At 42.1% G+C, this 21,075-nt stretch overlaps 1 protein-coding gene across 4 annotated transcripts in view; it reads left to right on the top strand.

Annotated features, from left to right (window-relative positions):
- Window positions 1–21,075, top strand: part of ephb2b (eph receptor B2b) — a 136,367-nt gene that overhangs the window by 72,414 nt on the left and 42,878 nt on the right. For all 4 annotated transcript variants that reach the window (XM_030420397.1, XM_030420400.1, XM_030420398.1 and 1 more), the window contains exon 4: window positions 19,344–19,499. In XM_030420397.1, the coding sequence (XP_030276257.1) occupies window positions 19,344–19,499 (156 nt within the window). The remainder of the gene's footprint in view (window positions 1–19,343; window positions 19,500–21,075) is intronic.

The raw sequence follows: 21,075 nt of genomic DNA, 5'->3' as shown, positions 1-21,075 counted from the left end.
GGACCAAGAACTGGTGAGGAAGCGATCACAGTACAGTGTAGATACTTTGTCTCTTTTAACCACACTACATGATGTTATGCACTTGGCAATGGAGTAGGTTCCTCTCCCCTTACAGTGTGATATGAATTGGCTCAGTGTAGGGTTGTCACTGACTGTGGAAACTGTAATTTATGTATTTTTTTCAGATGTACTGCATGTTTCTGAGTGCTGTGTACAATAGATTTTTGAAAACAGTGGCGGGAAATGACTTTTAAGGGCTTACCTGAGAATTTAGAGGAAAAAAGTAAATCTACTCCAGTACAGTAAAGCATTTGTACTTTGTTACTTCCCACCCCTACTTATGTCTGAAGAGAAAAGGTCTAGTGGCTCTAAGATAACTCACAAACCTTATCCTCCACTGTGTCAATCCTTTTAACCATACATTGAATCAATTTAAATAACAATGTCCCCTCACAACGGATATTTCAGATTACATTGTCTCAGGGAAGCGCCTTGAAGGGTAATGTTATGACATTGACACTGAGCAGAATGTGACATTTTCAGACACCATGAGGGATATCTCAACTCTCCACAGAGGAGAGACATTTTGGAGCCATCTGCATCTAAAATAAGCAGGCCTCAGTCAAGCACAGAGCTGATTCGTTGATGTCTCTCATTCCTTGTACAGCCTTGATAACTCCTCCTTGCGACCTTCTTACTAAATATAGCAATTCACGTATTGATTTGGGGACGCGCTGCATTCACAGCATGCCTCCACCATAATGACCTATTTCAACAGATTGCTTGTAGTTAAATCGTTTTTTTTTTTGTGTGTGTGTGTGCCCTCTTTGTCTGGAGGCTGCAGGAGGAAGAAGACACTGCCACATCTTTTGTGTGGCGATGGTAGACAAAACATGTCTTGGGTCTGTTGCATAGGCCAAGAAACTGTCATGCATCCATGATGGCCTCTGGGTAACATGAGCGCACATGTATCTCTGCAATAACCCTGTGCGAGTTTTCTATTAAAGTATTAACTATTGTGGATGCTCTCGAGGCTGTCAGGAGACATTTTTATCTCAACATGGTGCAAAATTCTGAGATTACAGGAATCAACTGGGCCTGCAAGCAGCGTGATTAACTTCGGATCATTCACAGTGTTGTACCTCACTGCTATTAAAGTGTGGCAATGGGGATAAGGGCCAATGAAAGCTTGGCAAAAGATGGCTTAAATTCCATCTGTGTCAAAACCATGCCAGCAGGCAGGCTTCCCATTACGGAATGACTGGCTATGATTGAAATCATGGCTCTAACGTGCTTCGTTATCTATCGGTATAGTGTTGCAAGAGGGATGGGCTTCAATGGGAGCACTGTAGTGCTATTCAGGAGAGCCCAATCCAGAAATACCATCTCTGTTTTATCAAAACAGTCGAGTGACGTGCCTAAACACCTCACTATTTATCTTTTTGCCTTCCAAACAGTACAGCTTCTACGTCAAAGGCATGCTGCAAGCTGTCTGGCCTTGTCAGTTAAAACTAGACTATGCAAAAGTCAACAATGTATTAGACACAATATATCCTCAATCTCACTGGAGCAAACTTTCATTTAAAACTACTTTATCTGCTCTCTGCTATGATGCTCATTTAAAGATGTTGACCTCAATGCAGGTGAATCCAGAAGACTTTCTACAGTGGCATTGTCATTCAGCCGAGAGGTTGTTATCAGCCACATCACAAAACCCCTGAGAGCATAAGTCCTTCCTCCCTCTTTACCCATTCACCGACCTTCCAGGCACCGTCACAATTGGGCCTTTGTGGGCTTGTCTGTCATCTCCCTGGTTCTGTTGATATGGGCCTCGTGCTGAGTGCGTGGTCCCCTCATAGACTGCACTAAGCGCTGGCTAATTGAGCTTGTCAAGCCAGAACCTGTTAGTGTGCTGATAAGAAGGTATTTGACCTCTCAGGATGCCTCTGGTGGTGCCCTGCAGAACGTACCCTTGATCGGTCTTCTATCCAGAAAAGCAGAGGGTTGATTCAAAAACTACTGTCTATATTTGATTTTTGATTGCTTCTTGTCGAATGCTTTGCCTGTTGAATGTGTAACAGGGATTTGGACTTGTTAATGTTAATCCAGCATGCAGACACCTTATTGACAGTAGATATGAGGGAGCAGATTTTTATCATGCCAGTTCGATCTGACATTTAAAGTCTAATACACTTATCAAAGGCTTTTGATGCAGTCAAAGGAAAAGAGCCCATAAAAAATCACCACACAGGACTGCAAGTAGGACTTTCCGTATTCTTTAATCAATTGCTTATGTCTCTGGTTAAGGGGGTTGGCAGAGGTCCACAAATCGAAGGTCTTGGATGGATGCCCTTCCCATTTCCTCATCAAACCTCCATGCAGCGAAGCAAGACTAACTGGCCTTGCCCCTCCTCTCTTGTCATTGTCGGTGCCAGACCTGCTGAAACAGTTTTTGCACGTAATTTTACCTCATTTGTTTGGAGCAGGGGATGATCAGGGTTTAGGTAACCTGAGCCATTAAGACACACATGTTACCCAAATGTACATTTGTCCTGTCTGGCTTTTTTTCATTAAAGAAGAACAAAAAAAAAAACCTATCTGGAACTACAGTCGGATTTATACACGTGTAAAGATTTTTTGCACATGGCATTCCATCCAGGTCTGCTACGGATGGGGATTTTCGTCTGAGTGCAACTGACATGACCCCCACTAGCCTCTTTGGGATAATCCTGCTGCCTCCAGGAACCCAAGACTAATCTGCCAGTCTCCGTTTTGCAGGCCCTCACTTATTCCAAGCTGCCTCAACTTCTGTAATACCTTCTCTTACATTTGGCGACCACAGAATTGGATGTGTGTGTATTTACCATAAAGGTGAATGGATATGTGCAATCTACTAGTCTAACTAGATCTATCTATCTTGTGCTGGTCGACAGAGGGCACAGACAGATATAGATTGTATAACTCACGTGACTGTCAGCTTACAATATGAGTAAATACAGTAGATTTCCCCAGAAGGTAGACATCTACTCGACCATTATATTTTTACAATGACCTTTTCAGCACCTCAGCATTAACGTCAAAGATGATATGCGCCGGCCTGTATGGATATGTCAGATATGCAGAACTGGAATGTACCGAGCCGTGCCAAGGGGAAAGCTATGCCTTCAGGCTAGGTGGGTTGCTTTAAGGGTACATGTGTATGTGTGTGACATATATGACTCGTTCAGTCTGAGAATGACTGACATGGAGGCCTCACAAGAGACTCTCCAGCACATCTTAAGTATGGACAGAATTCCCATCAGGAGTTGAGCCACAGACTTAGATGAAGAGCAGTTCCCGAACAAGTCTGTGAATGAAACAACAGCTTTAAATCGACTGTGGTTACGACCACTAAGCTAATAGCAGGGGTGTGACAAAACAAATAATTAGAACTGTCAAGTCAGTTCACTACATTAAGTTTTCATTTTGGCCTTAATGGTGGAATAACTTTACAGCGTCACATTAAGGCTGATGTTAATCTTTTTGTGGGCCTGGCAGGAAAAAAGAAAATCCAAAATATACAGAAAAAGAAATCGTTCCTTCCTCCCTCCCTCAAATCCCAGTTGTGGAGGTCCAGATTGCCAACACCTGGTGTAGCATGAGGGACTATTCTCAAGCAGAAAGTGGCCCCTTGGAAAATTAATGATTAGAATTCTATACAGCATTTGAAAGTGTCTTCAGCTGTAGAGAATAATTTATTACACATGGCAGTGCTGTGTATGTCTAAATCAATAATTTGAATTTGTTTGCAAGGAGTTTCCATGGTGAGTAGTGACTGTACTGCATACAAAGCAATATTCTTCGAGAGCAGCCATTTTGAAGCAAACCAACCTAACAAGGGCAGAAGAGTTGGTTTGTAGGAATATATTTGGGGGAAACTCAGCAGCGGTAGAGTTGCCAAGGTAACAGAGGGCTTGCCTATCTCCCCCAGTGCCCCAGCATTGGCCCGGTCCCTCTCTGTGTGAGCTGGGTACTTAATTTCCCTGACCCCCTGGGTCTGGACTGAGCAGCCTCCATTGATTAGGACAAATGGAAGGGAGAGCAGCCAGCCAAGCCCCTCCTTTATCAGGGTTAAGGATGTAGTCATAGAGGAGGGGAAGACGCGGAATAGCTCAGGGATCCCTTGTTTTAGATGAATCAATGACATATTTAAAGGCTAATTAGTCGATCTATTCACTCAGTATAAATTTGCCGGGGCCACCACCTCACTGTTCAGCCATGATTGGACTATTTAATGTATTCCACCTCTAAATAGCAGCCATTAAAGCCTTCAAATGAATGTCCTCCCAACAATGCCAGCCTTTACAGACGCAGGTGTAATGGTGCAGGGGTGAGGTTTTCTGAGTGTGCGTACGTGTGTGTGTGTGTGTGTGTGTGTGTGTGTGTGTGTGTGTGTGTGTGTGTGTTTGCGTTTGAGCAAGTGTCTGATTTAATCCTTCCGGTCGCATCTTTTTGAGTCCTGATATCAGTTGAAATCCTGTTTACAGTCTACCTTGGCGTGTCACGGCTTGAATGAGCTGATTATCCATTTGACAAGCAAGCCTGATTGAGTCCACATGATCAGAGAATTTACCACTGCCTGGGTAGCACTCCTTCACCTTTTATTCTGAGCACTTTGGAAGTTGTGGCACAATAAATGGAGTTGATATTAAAGTGTTTTGTTTGACTGTGCTGTCCCGGGAAGATTTTAAAATGTGTCCTCTGGCCTAATTGAGAGAGCATGACACAATAAAACTGGTAAGAGAGAGATGGGTTCCCTCTTTGTTTCATACTTAAGTAATGTGATTCTTAAGTGTAGGCTTCCAAGCATGTGCGTGTGTCTTAGATGCATGCATGCGTGCAAAATAGGCGTATTACAGCTGTTGTTTTTTTTTCCCTTTGAGATGAGATGGATAATAGGATTCACTCAGACTCCCTGCTGCCTCATTAAATGCTTGTGGTCAGAAGAGTAGATATAATCTTTAATAAATACACTCCAGGGAGAGATGGCTGCAGATATAAAATCTGATACTCACGGTCCAGCTCAGGGTACTGTTTATCTTTTGTGCTTTGTTTGAGTTGTGTGTGTCTGTGTGTATTGTGTGTTGTTGTATGTGTGCATTGGAGGGTTACACAGGGACAGTGACAGGATTCAGCACCAGCTGCTCCTTGCAATGCCACCCCCCCTTCTTTCTCCCTTCCTTCCTCCATCCCCTCCTATCCCCCTCCTCCTTTCCTGTGACACCCCCCTTGTCCCCACTGACTGGACAACACGCAGCCCCTTTATGCCACCTGTCCATCAGCTAGACTGCACCTTAGGGAGCCTCTGTCACCGAGCTCGGAGCTGCCGCTTGCTGCCTTTGTTTGAATTCTAGTAGAGTCCCCACTCCTCCCCACTCCTCTCCCCTCTTTCTCCCTCACTCTGTCTTGCTCTCTTTTGCTCCCTGTGCTGTCCTTTACAAACACAGACACACAGAAAGACACACACATACAGACTAGTGATTGCCTCTGTCAGCTATTTCCTACATCTGCCTCCAGGCACAAAGGACCACCCCTCCCTCACCCAACAACCACCACTGCCGCTGCCACCACCACCGCCCCCACCCCTCTCCCTGCTTTCCTCTCACCTGTGGCCAGGATAGCAGCCACTGTGGCTGTTGTGTCGGACAGAAATGCTGGCTGTTGAACTAGATATGGGAGATTGAAATCAGCATGAAGCAGATGATATTTTGTGAAATCCGAAACAGTGAGGAAACTTTAACGGGTTGTTTATTTCATGGAGAGGGAAGCGTAATTCATCCCGTATTGCTTCTTATCACTACCAAGACAATAATGTGAATTCTAGACCTATCCACTGTATGTCTTCAGCAGGTCACCGAGGTTAGTTATCCTCCATTCGTCCCGCTTTTCTCCTTCTCCGACCTTTCCCACCCCTTATCCTCCACTGCTACACAACCTCCCTCCTCCGCCCTGTCCCACTGTCATCAGCAGTCTGAGGCTGTGATCAGGGCTGTAAGGTCCGGGTGCAGCCTGCGGAACGGACTGGGGAAGCTGCCTTACATGGCAATGGCTCTTGTTGCCCTAGCAACTAGCTGTCCTTGAGAAAAGGGCACATTTGGGGGTTTGGGAGGCCGAGGCACTGACAGCCCCAGTCAAAACTCATAAAGAGTTCAGACACATCGATCTGTCCGTCTAAAAGAGAGCGCACTGTAAACACAGTCCTCCACTGCAAACACCTTAAAATAACTTTATGAATCACAGGCTTACAGAGCCGTGGTACAGAGCATGTGTCGGGTGGAATGTATGTGGGAGAACATCCACAGGGGGGAAATAAGATGATTTTCAAGGGGAGAGGCCACTGTACAATCTTGTCATAGGTGGAGTCGTTGTTTTTGCGTCCTGTGGTTCAGCAGGTGATCTGTTCCCATGAGGGTGAGGGTGGGTGGAGTCTGCCCGCATTCTTTTGTTGGCCGTAACAATGACAGCTTAACACTCTTGACATCTGATCTCTCCTAAGTCTCCTCATTTCCTACCTGTTTCAAATTCGAAAACGGTGTACGCTCCCTCAGGCGCTGCTGTACATGAAAAGACAGGTGTGCTTTTTTCCTCTTCGCATTGTCAGGAACACTGTAGCCCTACAAGCACAATAACTGATGCTCGGTGTCACATGACAGTGAAAGTTCAGTGTCTCTTGTTACTGCTCGCACGCGATGTTAAGTAAGGCCAGGCTGCTTTTACTTGACAGAAAAAATTTATAAAACAGTATGTGCTCCTACAAAGATATAGGACATCGCTGGTGGTGGGTGGTGGGAGGTTAAACAGCAGCTGAGGCTGTTTTTGTGTAAACAGAGATACTATTTTAAAACTCATGTGATGTGATATGGTTTAACCCAGCCATCCTGAATTAGAGCCGCAGAGCAATTAATTCTTAATCTTTTTACAAAATTATTGAGCTGAATTAATTTGAATTAGGCTATTTTGTAACCACTGAACACCATGCAGCATCTGCTAATATCCCCTCATGCAAGCGGCTAAAGAATTTGACTGAATTAATTACCCCTTCTGAGCACAGAGGCTCATTTGGTGGCCAATTTATGGAGGTCTGTGTAATAATTTCAAATCATATACCATTATCTGCATTAAGTGACATTTCCCCAGCCCTCGTAATGATGTGTCATTACAAATAATGGAATACACTGTAGCTAGTTCCAATGTGTTGTGGATCGTGAAGGTTGACAAGCCATCTTAAATGGAGATTAATGTCGACAATGGGACCTACCTCCTGCCACACCCCAGCCATCTGTAGCCCAGTGTACCGAAGGGGTCCACCAGCAACCTGATTGGACCCCTCCATCCTCTGGAGAGCAAGCTGTCAAGTGATCTGCCTGCATGAAATGACCCTTTCCGCTTTATTCCCCTCAAACGCCCACCCTCTAGCCTTGTTCATATTCCTACCCTGTGAGTATATGTGTTGGCTCAGATGCCTGTAATTTCACCATTCCACATTTGTGCCTCTTTTTTTTCCCTGTGCTGAAAAAAAAGTGGGAAAAGAAGAAAAAAAAGGGAGCGCAGTGAAAATTCCAGACGTTATTACTGTGCTGCATGCATGGCTCCAGTGATACTCCCCTTTCATCTCTGCTTCCTCCTCCATTGACAGATGGTAGTTATCAGACAGTATGGAAATACTGTGGTTAAGATAGTTTTCACTGATTTTTTTTTCCCCTTTGGTATTTATGACCTGATGATCATCATGAGAGCGTTGTGGTCTTGAACAGAGGGCCACTCTGCCAGTGTAGTTTGAATCAAGAGAGTTAACGTTTGCCACATGGGAATGACGCACTATCCCCAGACAGCCTGAGTGTTTGGGAAGTGGTGCGCTGCGTGTATGTGTACTTTAATGTACTATAATACACCAAAGTGTTGATAAATGACTGAAGTTATTAACTTATTGGTCAGTCGACAAAAAACTAATTGATTGACTAATCATTCAAGGCATTAGAGTGGCAAAAATGCCTCATTTTAAACACAATTCCAACTTTTCAAATTGGAAGATTTACTCCTTTCTCTCTTTAATTTCATGTAAATGAAATATCTTTGAGTTACAGACTGTTGGTTGAACAAAGCAAGCAGAAGACATCATTATTATGTTTCGGAAACTATAGTGGCCATATTCCTCTGTTTTCTGACATCTTTAAAGACTTCATATTAGAGGGTCATTGTAGAATGTGTGAGGCGAGCCTCAAGTTATGCCACATTAAGAACAAACACCCTGCTGCCTTGTCAGGGATGGATCACACTCAAACATCACATCGCTGCCGGCTGAGGGGAGAAAGTGAGATGTGCTGGTCTGAGGTGATATGCTGTCAGTCAGTGTTGTAGAGTTTGAGGGATTCAAAGAGCTCGTTTGGTATCTTGTCATGCCATCAACAGCTACTGTGGCTAAACATTTTAAAAAAGGAAGAAGAATGAGCTAAAAGTCGAGTAAGCCATGGCAGAGGAGCTAATGTGAGCTCTGGGAAGCGACTGCTGGACAGCTGTCGCAAAAGACAGTCAACTTCACAACAACCTGTAACTTCATCAGTGCTGACTGGGAGATAAGGTCCAGTGTGTTCCTTTCATCAGGACAACAGTGTGAAATAGGTCTGGCTGTGAAAGATTAGTGTGGTCCTCAGTCAGACCTTCTCTGTCCAGAACATGTCAGACAGCCTTGCTAAGAAGCTAACACGGTGCACTAGAGCTCATTCAGTCAATGGAGCATTGGGCTAAAAGGAAAAGTGTGTCGTGCTTTTCATATGATTTCGGGAAAAATAATTGTCAGATCAATCGATAAAGGAAAGAAATTGTAGCCTTAGTTGCTTACGTGTATGTATGTGCAATATGAAGCAAAACTGGGCTACAGTTCTTTCTTTAGTATGTTTCTATTAAGAGCACACAATTAATTGTGATATTTATGGGTTTAAGTTTTGTGTATAACAAATGCTGCACACATTTCGCACTGTATCTATGCCAGGTTGCTCGCTGGTGTTATTTATGGCCAAAGTTAAAGAGATAATGAGAAATAAGGTCAGTTAGCAGGAAATTAATTTACACCAGTTGTTACATGACTAATATTTCCCTTACAGAGTATTTTTAGCTGCCACTGACATTCTGAACAGAGCTCCTCACTTCTTTTTGTCCTTGTAAATACCGAGCCTTGTGATGGTGAGCCTTGTATATGTGCCACATATATGAGGTTAAGCCCCAGCTGAAATTGTCCTCTGGGCAGCAGCCAGATGGGGTTTATTAGCAGCTTTCTTCTTTATGGTCTCTGCTTATTTATGTGTTGATGTATATGTATCGGAAGAAGATGGAATTAAATGAGCTCTTGGTGCGTGCGTGGGTGTGTGTGCGTATGACATGTGTGAAGCAATGTCCTGTCTTTTTGTCTGTTTCCTGGGGTGTGTGCACACAACATGTCTTGTTTGTGTGTGTGTTCTTTGAGCTTGAGCCCTCCCCAGGAGCCTGTGCCCTCAGAGCTCATTTCCCAGGTGTCCCACATTTTCAGCTAATCTGCTGCTCACTTTGGCTCCTAATCTGTCTCAGAGGAGCCTGCTGGGTGGGGGGATTGGGGATGTGAGCTCAGTGACAACTGCAGAGGAGATGCAGCTTAAAGCAAAATGCTGAGGGACACAGAGCGAAAAGTCACTTCCCAATCATAACCCTGAACTCCCGTAGACTGCAACACTCGACAGAAGTCACTTTCTGTTCCAAAGCTACAGCAATTATTTGATCAATCGATTAGTTTATCCTTTGGCTGGGCAATATATTGATTTTATATCATTATTGTGATATGAGACTGTATATAGCATCTTAAATTGTGGATATTGTTATTTATTAATCTAGCGTAAGTGTTTTGATTTGATTTTCTGAACTTAGCAGATGTTCTCATGGTCGCTGTTACCGACTGCCATTGTGGTAATATTATGTTGACTAGGGCTGCACAATATATTGATTCAGCATTGACAACGCAATGTGCACATGCACAACAGTCACATCACATCATAGGATATCCTATATTTTGCTGCTGGATACAAAAAAAAAAGACTTGCCTGATTCTCAGTTGCAATGACTAATTTGCAAGAGAAGTTTAATATTACTCAATTGAATCCATTGTAAAGGTTCTTGGATGTGTGAGAGTTTGTCGCTTGTGTGTGATATGTAGGCTCTGCATGCCAAGTAAAATACAATCATTCTTGATCAATTTTTGGTTGTGCCTTCCCCTAGATCACCACCATCATTCTTTCCAAATCAAGATATTCAAGTTATTTGAAATACCTGTACTTTTTTATATCACAATATTTATCCCTAAAACACAAATATCTCTATGTCATTTTTGTGCTTTAGACAAGATTTAAAGTATTAAGAAATGTATTGCATATCGCCATACATCCTAAAAAATATCGCCATATTCTTTAAGGGATAAACCTAGTCAATCAGAACTATTTTAATTATTTTGATAAATCTTTATCTTTTTAATCAAGCCAAAAATGCCAACCATTTGCTGCTTCAAGATTCTGAAATGAAAACATTTGCTTGCATTCTTCATCATTTATGACAGTAAATGAGGCGTCTTCAGACTTCTGGTTGGACAAAAGCAGCCATATGAAGATGTCACCTTGGGCACAAGTTTGATTTGCTTTTTCCACAAGTAAAAGCCAGTCTTCTGATCTTCTTCAGGAATGTCTTTGAAAAATAACAAACCACAGTATTTTTCTGACCATGTAGTACGCATCAGAAACAGACAGAAACGAACAGACCAAACGGGCCAGTTTGGAATATCTCCTCCCGCCTAGACCGAGGACAAATTCCCTCAAATCTGCCGTAATTTACAGAGCCATTACAGAATGGAGCTCAGTACCAAATCATGATGCCAGAACCCTAACCCTTTTAGGAGAACTATAAAAGAGTACTTTATACAATTGACTGTATGAACAAACACTTGATGACTCATCGTACTTGTTGAATAATGATTTGATTGATGGTTTGATAACTAACATGGAAGTTTTGTACATTTGATAGACTCAACAATGAATCTTTTAAGAAATATTCTGCAGATTAATCAATAATGAAAATAACAATTTGTTGCTCTGCTGATGAGTATAGCAGCACTCATTCATACACTACCACACAGGTTTGCATGCATGCTTGTGTAAAATATGTCTACAAAGACATGTGTGTAAAGTGTTGGAGGTGTTGGAAATGAAAATCTGAATTCTGGCTGAGTCGCTGAGTTGAATGGGGCATATTTCCAAAACTTGAAGGGTGGGATTTACTACTAAAGTTAATGGAGTTAAAAGTGGCACCTAATCATTAAAATAACCGGTTGTAATGCTTTTTCTTTCATTGGGCGAGCCCAGAAAAGTGCCTCTGTCCTTTTTTCGAGTTATTTTTAGTGATTTGGTAATACAGGGTTGGCTGCCCTGCTCAACATTATAAATGTCGAACACATGAGACAGGAGTTTCTTAGAAAACAACCCATTGAAATGACCCTGTGCTCTCCTTGAGTTTGAGAGTAGCCTGATTTACAACTTGTAGGTCATCAGTAGTCACCCTCACTTGCTGCCACTGGCCCTGCTGACAGTGTGAGGAGCCACGCAGAGTCCCAGACCTGTTAATTGCACCAGACATGGAAACCTAGAGGGAGAAATGAATATCTCATTTGTGTGCCAGTGTGTGTGGGGTGCAGCGAATGCCAGTTGTCTAATAGCTTTCACACAAGCCTGATTGAATTAGACGGCGAGGAGGACCACGTTCCTAATTGAATTGCGGGGACCCTGTGTTGCAAACAGTGGAAGCTAGTGTTCCCCATGGAAGTGGTGTGGCAGAGGGTGGACCGGCTGGCTTGTCCTCACTCCCGGGAACAGACACACAACTCGTGGCTGCTCTCCTCTGGTTAATCTGTGGCCATGACTGTCGTTTCACAAGGTTACGCTCTACTTAGAAGTGAGCAGTTCAAAGGCTGATGGTCTGTAGTTGTGGTTGCAGGATGGAAGAGGTAATGAGAAAGAAAGTTATACTGCAGAAGCCAACAGGTTGCTTAATGTAATTTTCTCCTCTGAGGAGTAGTGGTCTATCTCATAAAAAAAGGAACACATCTCTTAACGATAGCCTCTGATCTGTTCCTGCAGTGAATCACATAAATAGTTTTTACAGGCAGCACCAAAGCAAATAGAGGCCCAAAGTTGTACATTGCTCACTGTAGCGGCCTCTTTGGTCACAATGGAATACGGGGGGAAATACCCAGCATCCGAGCGCACACACAATCCCTCTGACGCTCGCCATTTTCACCGCTTTCAGCACTTTTTCCTGCTGTGCTCACAAAACCTAGCACCTCTGATTTTTTTTAACCCCTCCAGCTTTATTCTCTTTTACACCCCGAACACAACACACACACACACAGGCACGCACGCCACGCGCAAGCAAGCACACACACACACACACACACACACACACACACACACACACACACACACACACACACACACCTTGCCTGTCTTTGTCTCTCTTGTCTCCTCTTTAATGGTGTGTTCATTAAATAAAGCAGTTTTGGGGGGAGGGTGGGTTCGAACCTGAAAAGGGGGAACAGGGGTAGAGGGGGTTGGATGGGGGGGTGCTGTTGTTGCTGTGATGCCCCAGACTGCTGGACAAAGAATCTCTCTGTCGGGTGGTGTAGATGAGAGATGGTGGGTGAAAGAGACTGGATGTGTGTTGGGGTTGTTTTTTTTTTCTTTTTTTCTCAATAGGTGTGGCCTCTGACTGGATTACCTGGTATCAGCCAGTTGATTGTCTGGTTGTGTACAACAGTGCCAAGGCAGCCACGATGGAAATGTCAAATGCCCAGTCTTTGTTTGTCCTCTCTATGTGCTATGTATATGTGACTGGTGATTTGGTCAGGGAGTGTCACCAGTCTAGCTGGTCATGTCGGCATCGCCGCTGAAAACAACACTCCCTGCCTTTCTCTGTCTTTCAGTCTGCTTGCGTCTTTCTTCTCTCTCTTTGTGTGATTCTCCTCTCGCTCAGACACATAAATAGCCCCACACAGACGCACACACTTTGTAGGATTCAGATGGTTTTTTGCTGCAGGTCTCGTCTTCAGTGTGCCATAAATCTCTCCGGCTGTAATATTCAGGAAACCTTTGAAACAACCAGCAAATTACCTGCTGTAAAAACTGACTAGCACCCTGGCACAGCGACGTACCCCTCACAGCTCTTGCTGTACTATTTTTATTCAGTGAGTCTAGTGAAAACCCCTAATTAAAGCCTTTATGTCACTATATATTATTAAAAGTCATAAACATAGATAGATACAAGCAGTTGGGGGGTTGAAAAGTGTGCACAGGAGACCTTATTCATATTGAGTTTTAAAACTTTGATTAAAGTAATGCAATACTTTTTTAAATCAAACAACATAGAAACAGAACTATGTCACACCATTGGCAGAAGATTTCATTTGTTTTTTCAAATGTAAGATCTAAGTCTTGTGCCTGGAGTGTCTCTGGAACCAATTTGAGGTGATCTGGACCTTTTGACACGGCCACCACTAAATTGAGTCTGAAGTGTTTATAAATTTCCTTTAAGCTTTTCTGTGTGGCCTTTGTTTTTGACTTATTGCCACGTTTCATTCTGTTCCCGAATCCACGCTCTCCGTCCCCAGAGATCTGATATTAAAATGAGACATGTTTGCTTGATGATATTAATGATATTAATAGTATCATTTTAAGTATAGGGCGTAGGAACAACAGAGGAGTTGTTGTCAGTGAATATTCTTACAGTAATTAACTCCTCTTGCCAGAAGGATTTCTGAAGTTTTGAGAAAACATCCAAAAAAACAGCCTTTAGCTCTGGCATGTTGAGCAAGACTGCCAGGATGGTGATCAAACAGCTCAACAGCAGCAATCTGGGCAGGCAGGGAGGTAGGGAATTAAAGCTCTGATCTGTTTTTTAATCACTGCTCTCCACGTCTCAGCTTCTCTACATCTGACACCAGACAACTTTGCAACTCCTAAAATCTGTCATCCGGGTATAAAGTGGAAATTCCCCAAATATTTCCCCAAAATAATGACCGTGGCAGGGCAGAGGCATGCCAAGACATATAATACTGTGTCCTCTTGAACTGGGTGGCTTTAGAAAATATTTTTTTCATGGATTGTTTTAACTTTCTGAGGTGCCAGATGAAAAGAATGCTCTATCACAGAGGGCAACGCCACAAATGTCCTGCATAAAAAAACAAAAAACCTTTTCTTGAAAATATGAACCATATTTAAGAGCACAGTATATCAGTTCTGACACTTGGGGTCTCTGAATCAAAACAATGAAAACAAAAGACGTAAAGAAGCTTGGGCTCCAGCAAAAATCTAGTCATTCATTTACATTTAAATGATTAAATGTTAAATATTATATCATTCTGTTTACTTTTACTTTTATATTTGAGGCCAACCCATCTAGTACATGTTGAATGAAACAAAACCAACAAACTGAATCATTTAGGAGAGATGTTGTTTAAAGGTGCTCTGTTATGTGGAGGAAATTTTAATCAGAAGACAAAGATCTTCATTGACCGATTTTTTTTGGTTCCTAAACAAACTTAATAAACAAACTCTCTTTGTTGTTATGACTCAATAAACTCAATAAACAAACTGACTTTAAAGGACAGCACAATTTCATACTGTTTTACTTTGTTTATATTTGGCGGACCCTGCCACCGCGTCAAACAGTGTTTTGGGGACCTTATTTCCCTCTGAGAACAGCTTGTTTATTCAGTTATGGAAAACTTGATATTTTTGAATTTGTATTATTATTTCTTCTCCCAAGAACTACATAATGCTCCTTTAAAATAGGTTAGTTTTAGTAAAACGGGAGAAAAACATCTTTGTTTGTTTAAACACAATTATGGATATTTATAGACTTTCTGTACTAGCAAAATGTCTAAAAAGCTGCAAACTAATACAAAGACAAAAAACAAGAGTTGATAAAGCACAAGTGATAATACAACGATGGAAAGATACTGGGCCACAATATTAATACGATATCCACATTTTAACCTCAGCATACCGATCAAAAATAAAAAACATATTTTTATTCCTGTAATGATATTTGCAACAGTCTGGCAGAAGATGAAGTTTGGCGGAAAAAGATTGCATTACATATTCATGAGCTATTGAACAACTCGCAGAATATTTAAATTAAAAACATGGTGGCAGCAAGGCGTCATGGGGCTTTTTTGGTGCTAATCAATTGTGTTCTTTCATTTTGCTCCCCGTGCAGATTTTAAAGTCATTGTTCTGATTATTATGCACGGTCTGCATACTGTTGCAGCACATACATTCACTGTGGGCACAGTAACACGCCGAATTCCTCTGGCTGAAAAACTCCTAAACGCAGCCATTCCCCACCTCTCCCCTCTGGTCTCTTTGTTCCCATCATTGCACTTCTCCTCTCTCGTTCCCCCCTTCACTACCTCTTTATGCTGTTTCCTTTGGTGTTTCTCCTCTGAGCGCCGTGCTCCCATAGACCTCCCTGCGCCGCCGAGGTTCGATCCCAATTCCCCCACATAGCTGTTGCCTGGGCCTCATTCACAGACCCCGTTGACTGGCAGTGTGAATGTCCAGGCCTCATGTTTCGCTCTATACCCAAAACCTTTTCCTCCATCAATCATGGCAAAAGAAAAACATGTCAAAGCTAATACTTAGTGAGCAGATCTTTAAGATTACTGGCTTTATTTTGGAATAACTCTGCCACTGACGTTTGTGATAATACTGTATAACAGAGATGACTGAGGTCAAATACGCTTGACATAATGTGCAGTTAATTTAAAGACTAGAATGGCACTGAGTAGAGTATATACATTTGCCAAGACCAAACATTTCCCTTTAATTTAATCAAGCCTCACCCAGAAACTATATTTTGTTCCCAAGCAGCGGCTGAGAAAAACACTACGTTTGTCTGAAAACATTTTTATTAGGATTTGCATCAACTAATAGATACATTATTATCCAAAATTTAATGAGAAATTGACTGACATGCTGTCCCTTTATCTGGACCTGCACCAAAAGTTAATTGAGTCTCTTCTGGGCTGAGACTGGTCTTCAGCCCAAGTTTCATCTAAATCCATTCAGTAGCCTTTTTGTAATCCTGTAGACAAACCAACTAACCAACCAACCAACAAAAAGAAAACACAGGTCCCTCCTAGGCATGGTTAAAAAAACCTCTTTTAAACACATATTGCAGTGGATAACGTTGATGTAAATGGAATCAAATTGAAAAAGCTCTCAATTAAGCTTGAGGTGGTTTTTGCCTTATTCACCAAGGAGTTAAAATACTGAAAATGCCTTCTCTAAATAAGTTGACTAAAATGACTGACCAGCTTAGCTGTTTCTGTTTCAAGAGAAGAAGAAGCTGTGTCCGTTGTTGGCATCGTCCCAGATATTCCTAGAAGAGTCCCACCTTTAGATTCAGAATCTTTACTTGTAGCCAAGGCGACTGATTTTGATTCTTTTTCTTCTTCTTCTTTGAGGGTTTATTGGTGGTTTTCTCACAACTGTTTTTGCAACTTCTACTATCTTCTGATAGAACTATGCATTCCATAGTTTATTTACTTCAAAGCAGTTGATGGTAAAGCTCCTTATCGCATTGTCTTAACATAGCTACATCCATTCTTTCCCACGCTCGTAGTAAAACATATTAAAGTTAATTTATTTCGAAAGTAAATTTTGAAATACTGTTACAACACATCTAAAGCATACATGGTCCCATTCTTTTTGTTTTAAGAAAGTGTCTGCATCTGCCCCAGTTTTTGATTCACTACTATAATGGCCAGATTTAGAGGGTGATGGCGCTGAGTGATGAAGTTTGATCTACGAGAGGGGAAAAAAAGCATTAATCCCTGGCCTGTAGGATCTGTGAGTTCAGTGATGTGTGTCTCTAATATAAACATAGAGATTGGACCCTGACTAATTCTTCTTGTGATTCAAATGCCTTTAAATCGAAGTTGCAGCTGTAGATGTTTCCATAATTCCAGATGCTACAGTTGAGCTTTAATTGCCCGTACAGCTTCAGAAAGAAGTAGTGGCTGTGTTTTTACTTTACAATGTACAAAACTGCAGCCATGTTATAGTGAGTGTTTCGAAAGGCACAGGAAATTGGGAAAAATGTGTTCCCATAATGTGGTACAAATTGTTTTTAGTAGTAATACCACAAGAAATAAATAAAGATGTCAAAATCTGCTATGATAGTGGATTTAAAAAACATATTCTCCTGGAATCAAGTAAAAGAACCTTAGATTTGATGGAAAAGCTGCTTTATTTTGTTTCCTTCCACTAGACTTAATAAATGATCATGCTTTTTACACAGTTGCTATAAAAACAACAGCCCTGACAGACCTGAGGGGTTTTAACTTCAGATATGCAGTACGTCCCGTGTGTGAATTTTTGATGTTTCTGTACTTCCAACACCTCCGTCTCAACACCTCCTGTATTTTCTCCTTTATCAGTGGGGCAGGTGGGAGCTGGATTACCTGAAGCAAAACCGTAGCTGCTTTGGCCCAAGATTTAAAAAAAGCTCTCGCCTGACAGGGTGCAGGTGCAAACGCTGGAAAGAAGGTTATTTTTTAGCAGCAAAGGTTTAGACGGAATGTGACTCAGGAGAGGATAAGGGGATTTCTTAGACAGCTATGTTGGTTTGTTTATCGCTACAGTGACAGATGCTTATGGCAATGTACAAACAGATTCACCCCATATGCAGTCTGTGATTCACCTACATGCAGGCAGGTACACAAATGCAGGATTTAATGGCTGCTGCTGGTGTGTGTTCATCTTCGTCTCTATCACGGTTGTAACTTTCCTCCCAGGTTACCGGAGAAAGCTCCTTAAAAGGGCTTTTAACAGAAAGCAGGGCACTTCAGACATTTCTCAGGCAACTAGAGCGTGGTGAATAATTCAGAACAAACTTACAACATGTTGCCATGTTGCCATGTCTGCAGAGAGTTGCCTCACATGCAACGCTTCACTGATGTGTATTTATATATCGGTTGCACTGATGTATATTTACATGTTGGACTCGTGGTCTGTGTGTTTTCTGGGTTGTTTTGTGTTGTGGTCACTTGGTGGCTTCTGTTGTAACGCAAGATGAAACCAAATAACCGTTAAATGTTGCATAAAGAAATATGACATAACGGATGGAATATCAACATTTACTTTCTGTCCACTTTTCAGACCGATACTTGAATGTTGTATATATAGTACAGGCTTCTACATTCACTCTGCTGCCTACTGTATAGATAACACTTGCTGTGCAAGGAATTAGTTTTTTCAGTGTTAATCTGTAGATTATTTTTGTCGATTAATTGATTAGTTCTTTCCTCAAATGTACCAAAGACAAAGTTTACCGTCATAGAGGAGTAACAGAACCAGAAAATATTCACATTTAAGAAGCTGTAAACAAACAAATTTGACTTTCTTTTGTTGAAAATTACTCAAACCGATAAATCAGAAAAACATGTTATTTACATTGTTGTTATTATTGAAATAGTTGACAACTTTTGATGATTAAACAATAAATCGTTGTAACTCTCAACAAACCATGCAGACAATTAAAAATGACAAAAGACTCAGATAGAGAGAAATTAGTTTAACAGAACATTTCTCTATTTGATAGTTTACTGTGTTCAGTATATTTGAGTTTTGGATTGTGGTTTAAAAAACAAACAATTTCGAGACCTTAGTTTGGGCTCGGATGATTATAAGGATTAGTGTTAGGACATTTTTCATCTATTTTCTCAGATTTTGTAGATTTAAGTGATGGCCAACTGATTTATAAAATAGCTGTTGCTTTCGGCTGATATTGGTCAAGTCACAATTTAAAATATATTGGTATTAGCCTGTATGCTGTCTGATATGTGCGGATATGAAAACCTGACAATGTAATGTAATGTAATGTAATGTAATGTAGAAAAAGATTGTTTCAGTGCACTGATTTTGGATGGGTTTTTAAACTGTGAAGTATCCTGCCTCCGTTACAGATTTACGTTGCAAGTGTTTGAAAACCATATCATTACACAAGATTTGCGTATATAAGCTGATATATCTATCAGAATCGTTGATTCCCTGATACCACTATCAGCCATAGATTGAGTATCGGTCAGGTTTTAGGCCAACCAATTAAGCTATTAGTCCAAAAATTATAGCTGATAATAGCTATTTAGCCATTTTTGACTCACAGGTCTTGATGCTGTCAAACTATGAACGTTTTTGGAATCTGAATTCTCATATGTATCCTCCTCTGTCTTTCAGCCTGTGCATCTGGCTCTTTCAAGCCGACTCAAGGAGATGAAGCCTGTATGCAGTGTCCAATCAACAGCCGTACCACCAGTGAAGGCGCCATTAACTGTGTTTGCCGCAACGGATACTACCGAACCGACTCAGATCCTCTCCAGATGCCTTGCACAAGTACGTATAGAATTGATGCTGTTATATATGAACTTAAACTTGCACTTCACACAAACACACGCACACAGGAAAAGCCTTTGATTTAAAATATGAACTTTTTGACACATATACATTTCACACCCGCAAGCAGATGAGCTCTGGGTTCAAAGGACAGTGGTAGTCTGTGTAACTCCAAACAGAGAAACCCTGTCAGAGCCGTCCCTCACACGAACACGACGCTGACATGCCCATAGTGTGGCTGTCCACAGATCTGACCCAACACACAAGGCTCGGCTGCCCCTCCTCAACATCACACAGCCCGTACTCCAAGCCGGACCAGAGGTTACTGGGCCAGGGCGAGTAGCTTTGTGAAGGGGCAGGCCCGGAGAATGAGCCCAGGCGAGACTCTCTCTTGTCATGCCAATGAAGCTGTTTGAATTTGAATTTGAATTTGAAGCTGACACCGAGGTTGAGCGAAAGAGAGTCGGAAGGATAGACCAAAGGAAGGGTGAGCGATGGGGGGTGGGGGTGAAGCGCGAGGGAAAGACTCGTAGAAAGGAATGAAGAAGGAGAGTGAGTTTGAGAGAGCGCGAGAGGGGTTGCGTGTATCTGAGAAAGCTGGAGAATCGGTGCACAGAGTGTGGTCTAACTAAAACAAAACGGGGGTGAGCGAGAAAAAAAAAGCCCCTTTCAACGTTTTGGTAGTGTTTTTTCCTCACTCTGCCTCTCTGCCTGTTGAAAGGAAGAGAGGAGGGAAAAGATTTGATGGTCTCCAACAAAGGAGATTTGCATAAGCCCAGCTCTGGGAGTCGAGCAGCTGTTGTGAATGAGAAAGCAGCAGCGTCACGTCACCCGTATTAAGCGCAGCAGGGCCCGTCCTGATTAAAGCAAGGGAATGGGCCCATCAGAGCGGCCCGCTGGCTAATGGGGGGGATATTAGTCCTCCCCAGGAAGGAGATGCCAAGGAGGAGTTATGTTTCCATGTATGAGAGACACCAAGAAGAGCACTCAAATGGGCTTCTTTCCAGAGCCGGAGATCTGTTAATTGCTGCCAATTAAAAGGAGGTTAAATAAGAAGTGATCGATTGAGATTTAGGATGTTGTGGGCGGAGCAGAGTTGTTTATCTCATTAGTCCTGGAGGGTTCGTCTTCCATAATTAGGTGCACATGGTTGTAAGAGATAAACAGTTCTCAGTGTTTGTTTGTTTGGCCTGTCACTCAACATGTAGCACCATGTGGAAAGTTTCCACCCTGTAATGTGTAGCTGCTAAGAATGTCTCAACAGGAGAAACAGTATGTCTCTCTCCGCTGCAGTAACTCTATACGATGCACCATGAGAAAATTGTCAAGAATAGATGTTAAGAAAACACTTGACAAAGTGGACACCAGCGTGGAAAATGAGAGAATGCAAATGGGCGTCCTGAGGGAAGAGACACTGCCAGCTTGGAACACAGACTCAGACCTCAGACAGGCTATAGTATCTCAGTGAGTTTGTGGAATTTCTCCTGTCATGTGTAGGGGTTACTTAAGTGGAGTGTGGAGTTGGTAATTATGCCTTCTACACCATCAAGTACACAACATAGCGTCCATCATAAAG

This window comes from Sparus aurata, chromosome 6 (genome assembly GCF_900880675.1).
Source record: "Sparus aurata chromosome 6, fSpaAur1.1, whole genome shotgun sequence".
In the NCBI taxonomy this organism is placed as follows: domain Eukaryota; kingdom Metazoa; phylum Chordata; class Actinopteri; order Spariformes; family Sparidae; genus Sparus; species Sparus aurata.
The sequence above is the reverse complement of the archived record's forward strand: the minus strand, read 5'-3'. Positions and strand labels throughout refer to the sequence as shown.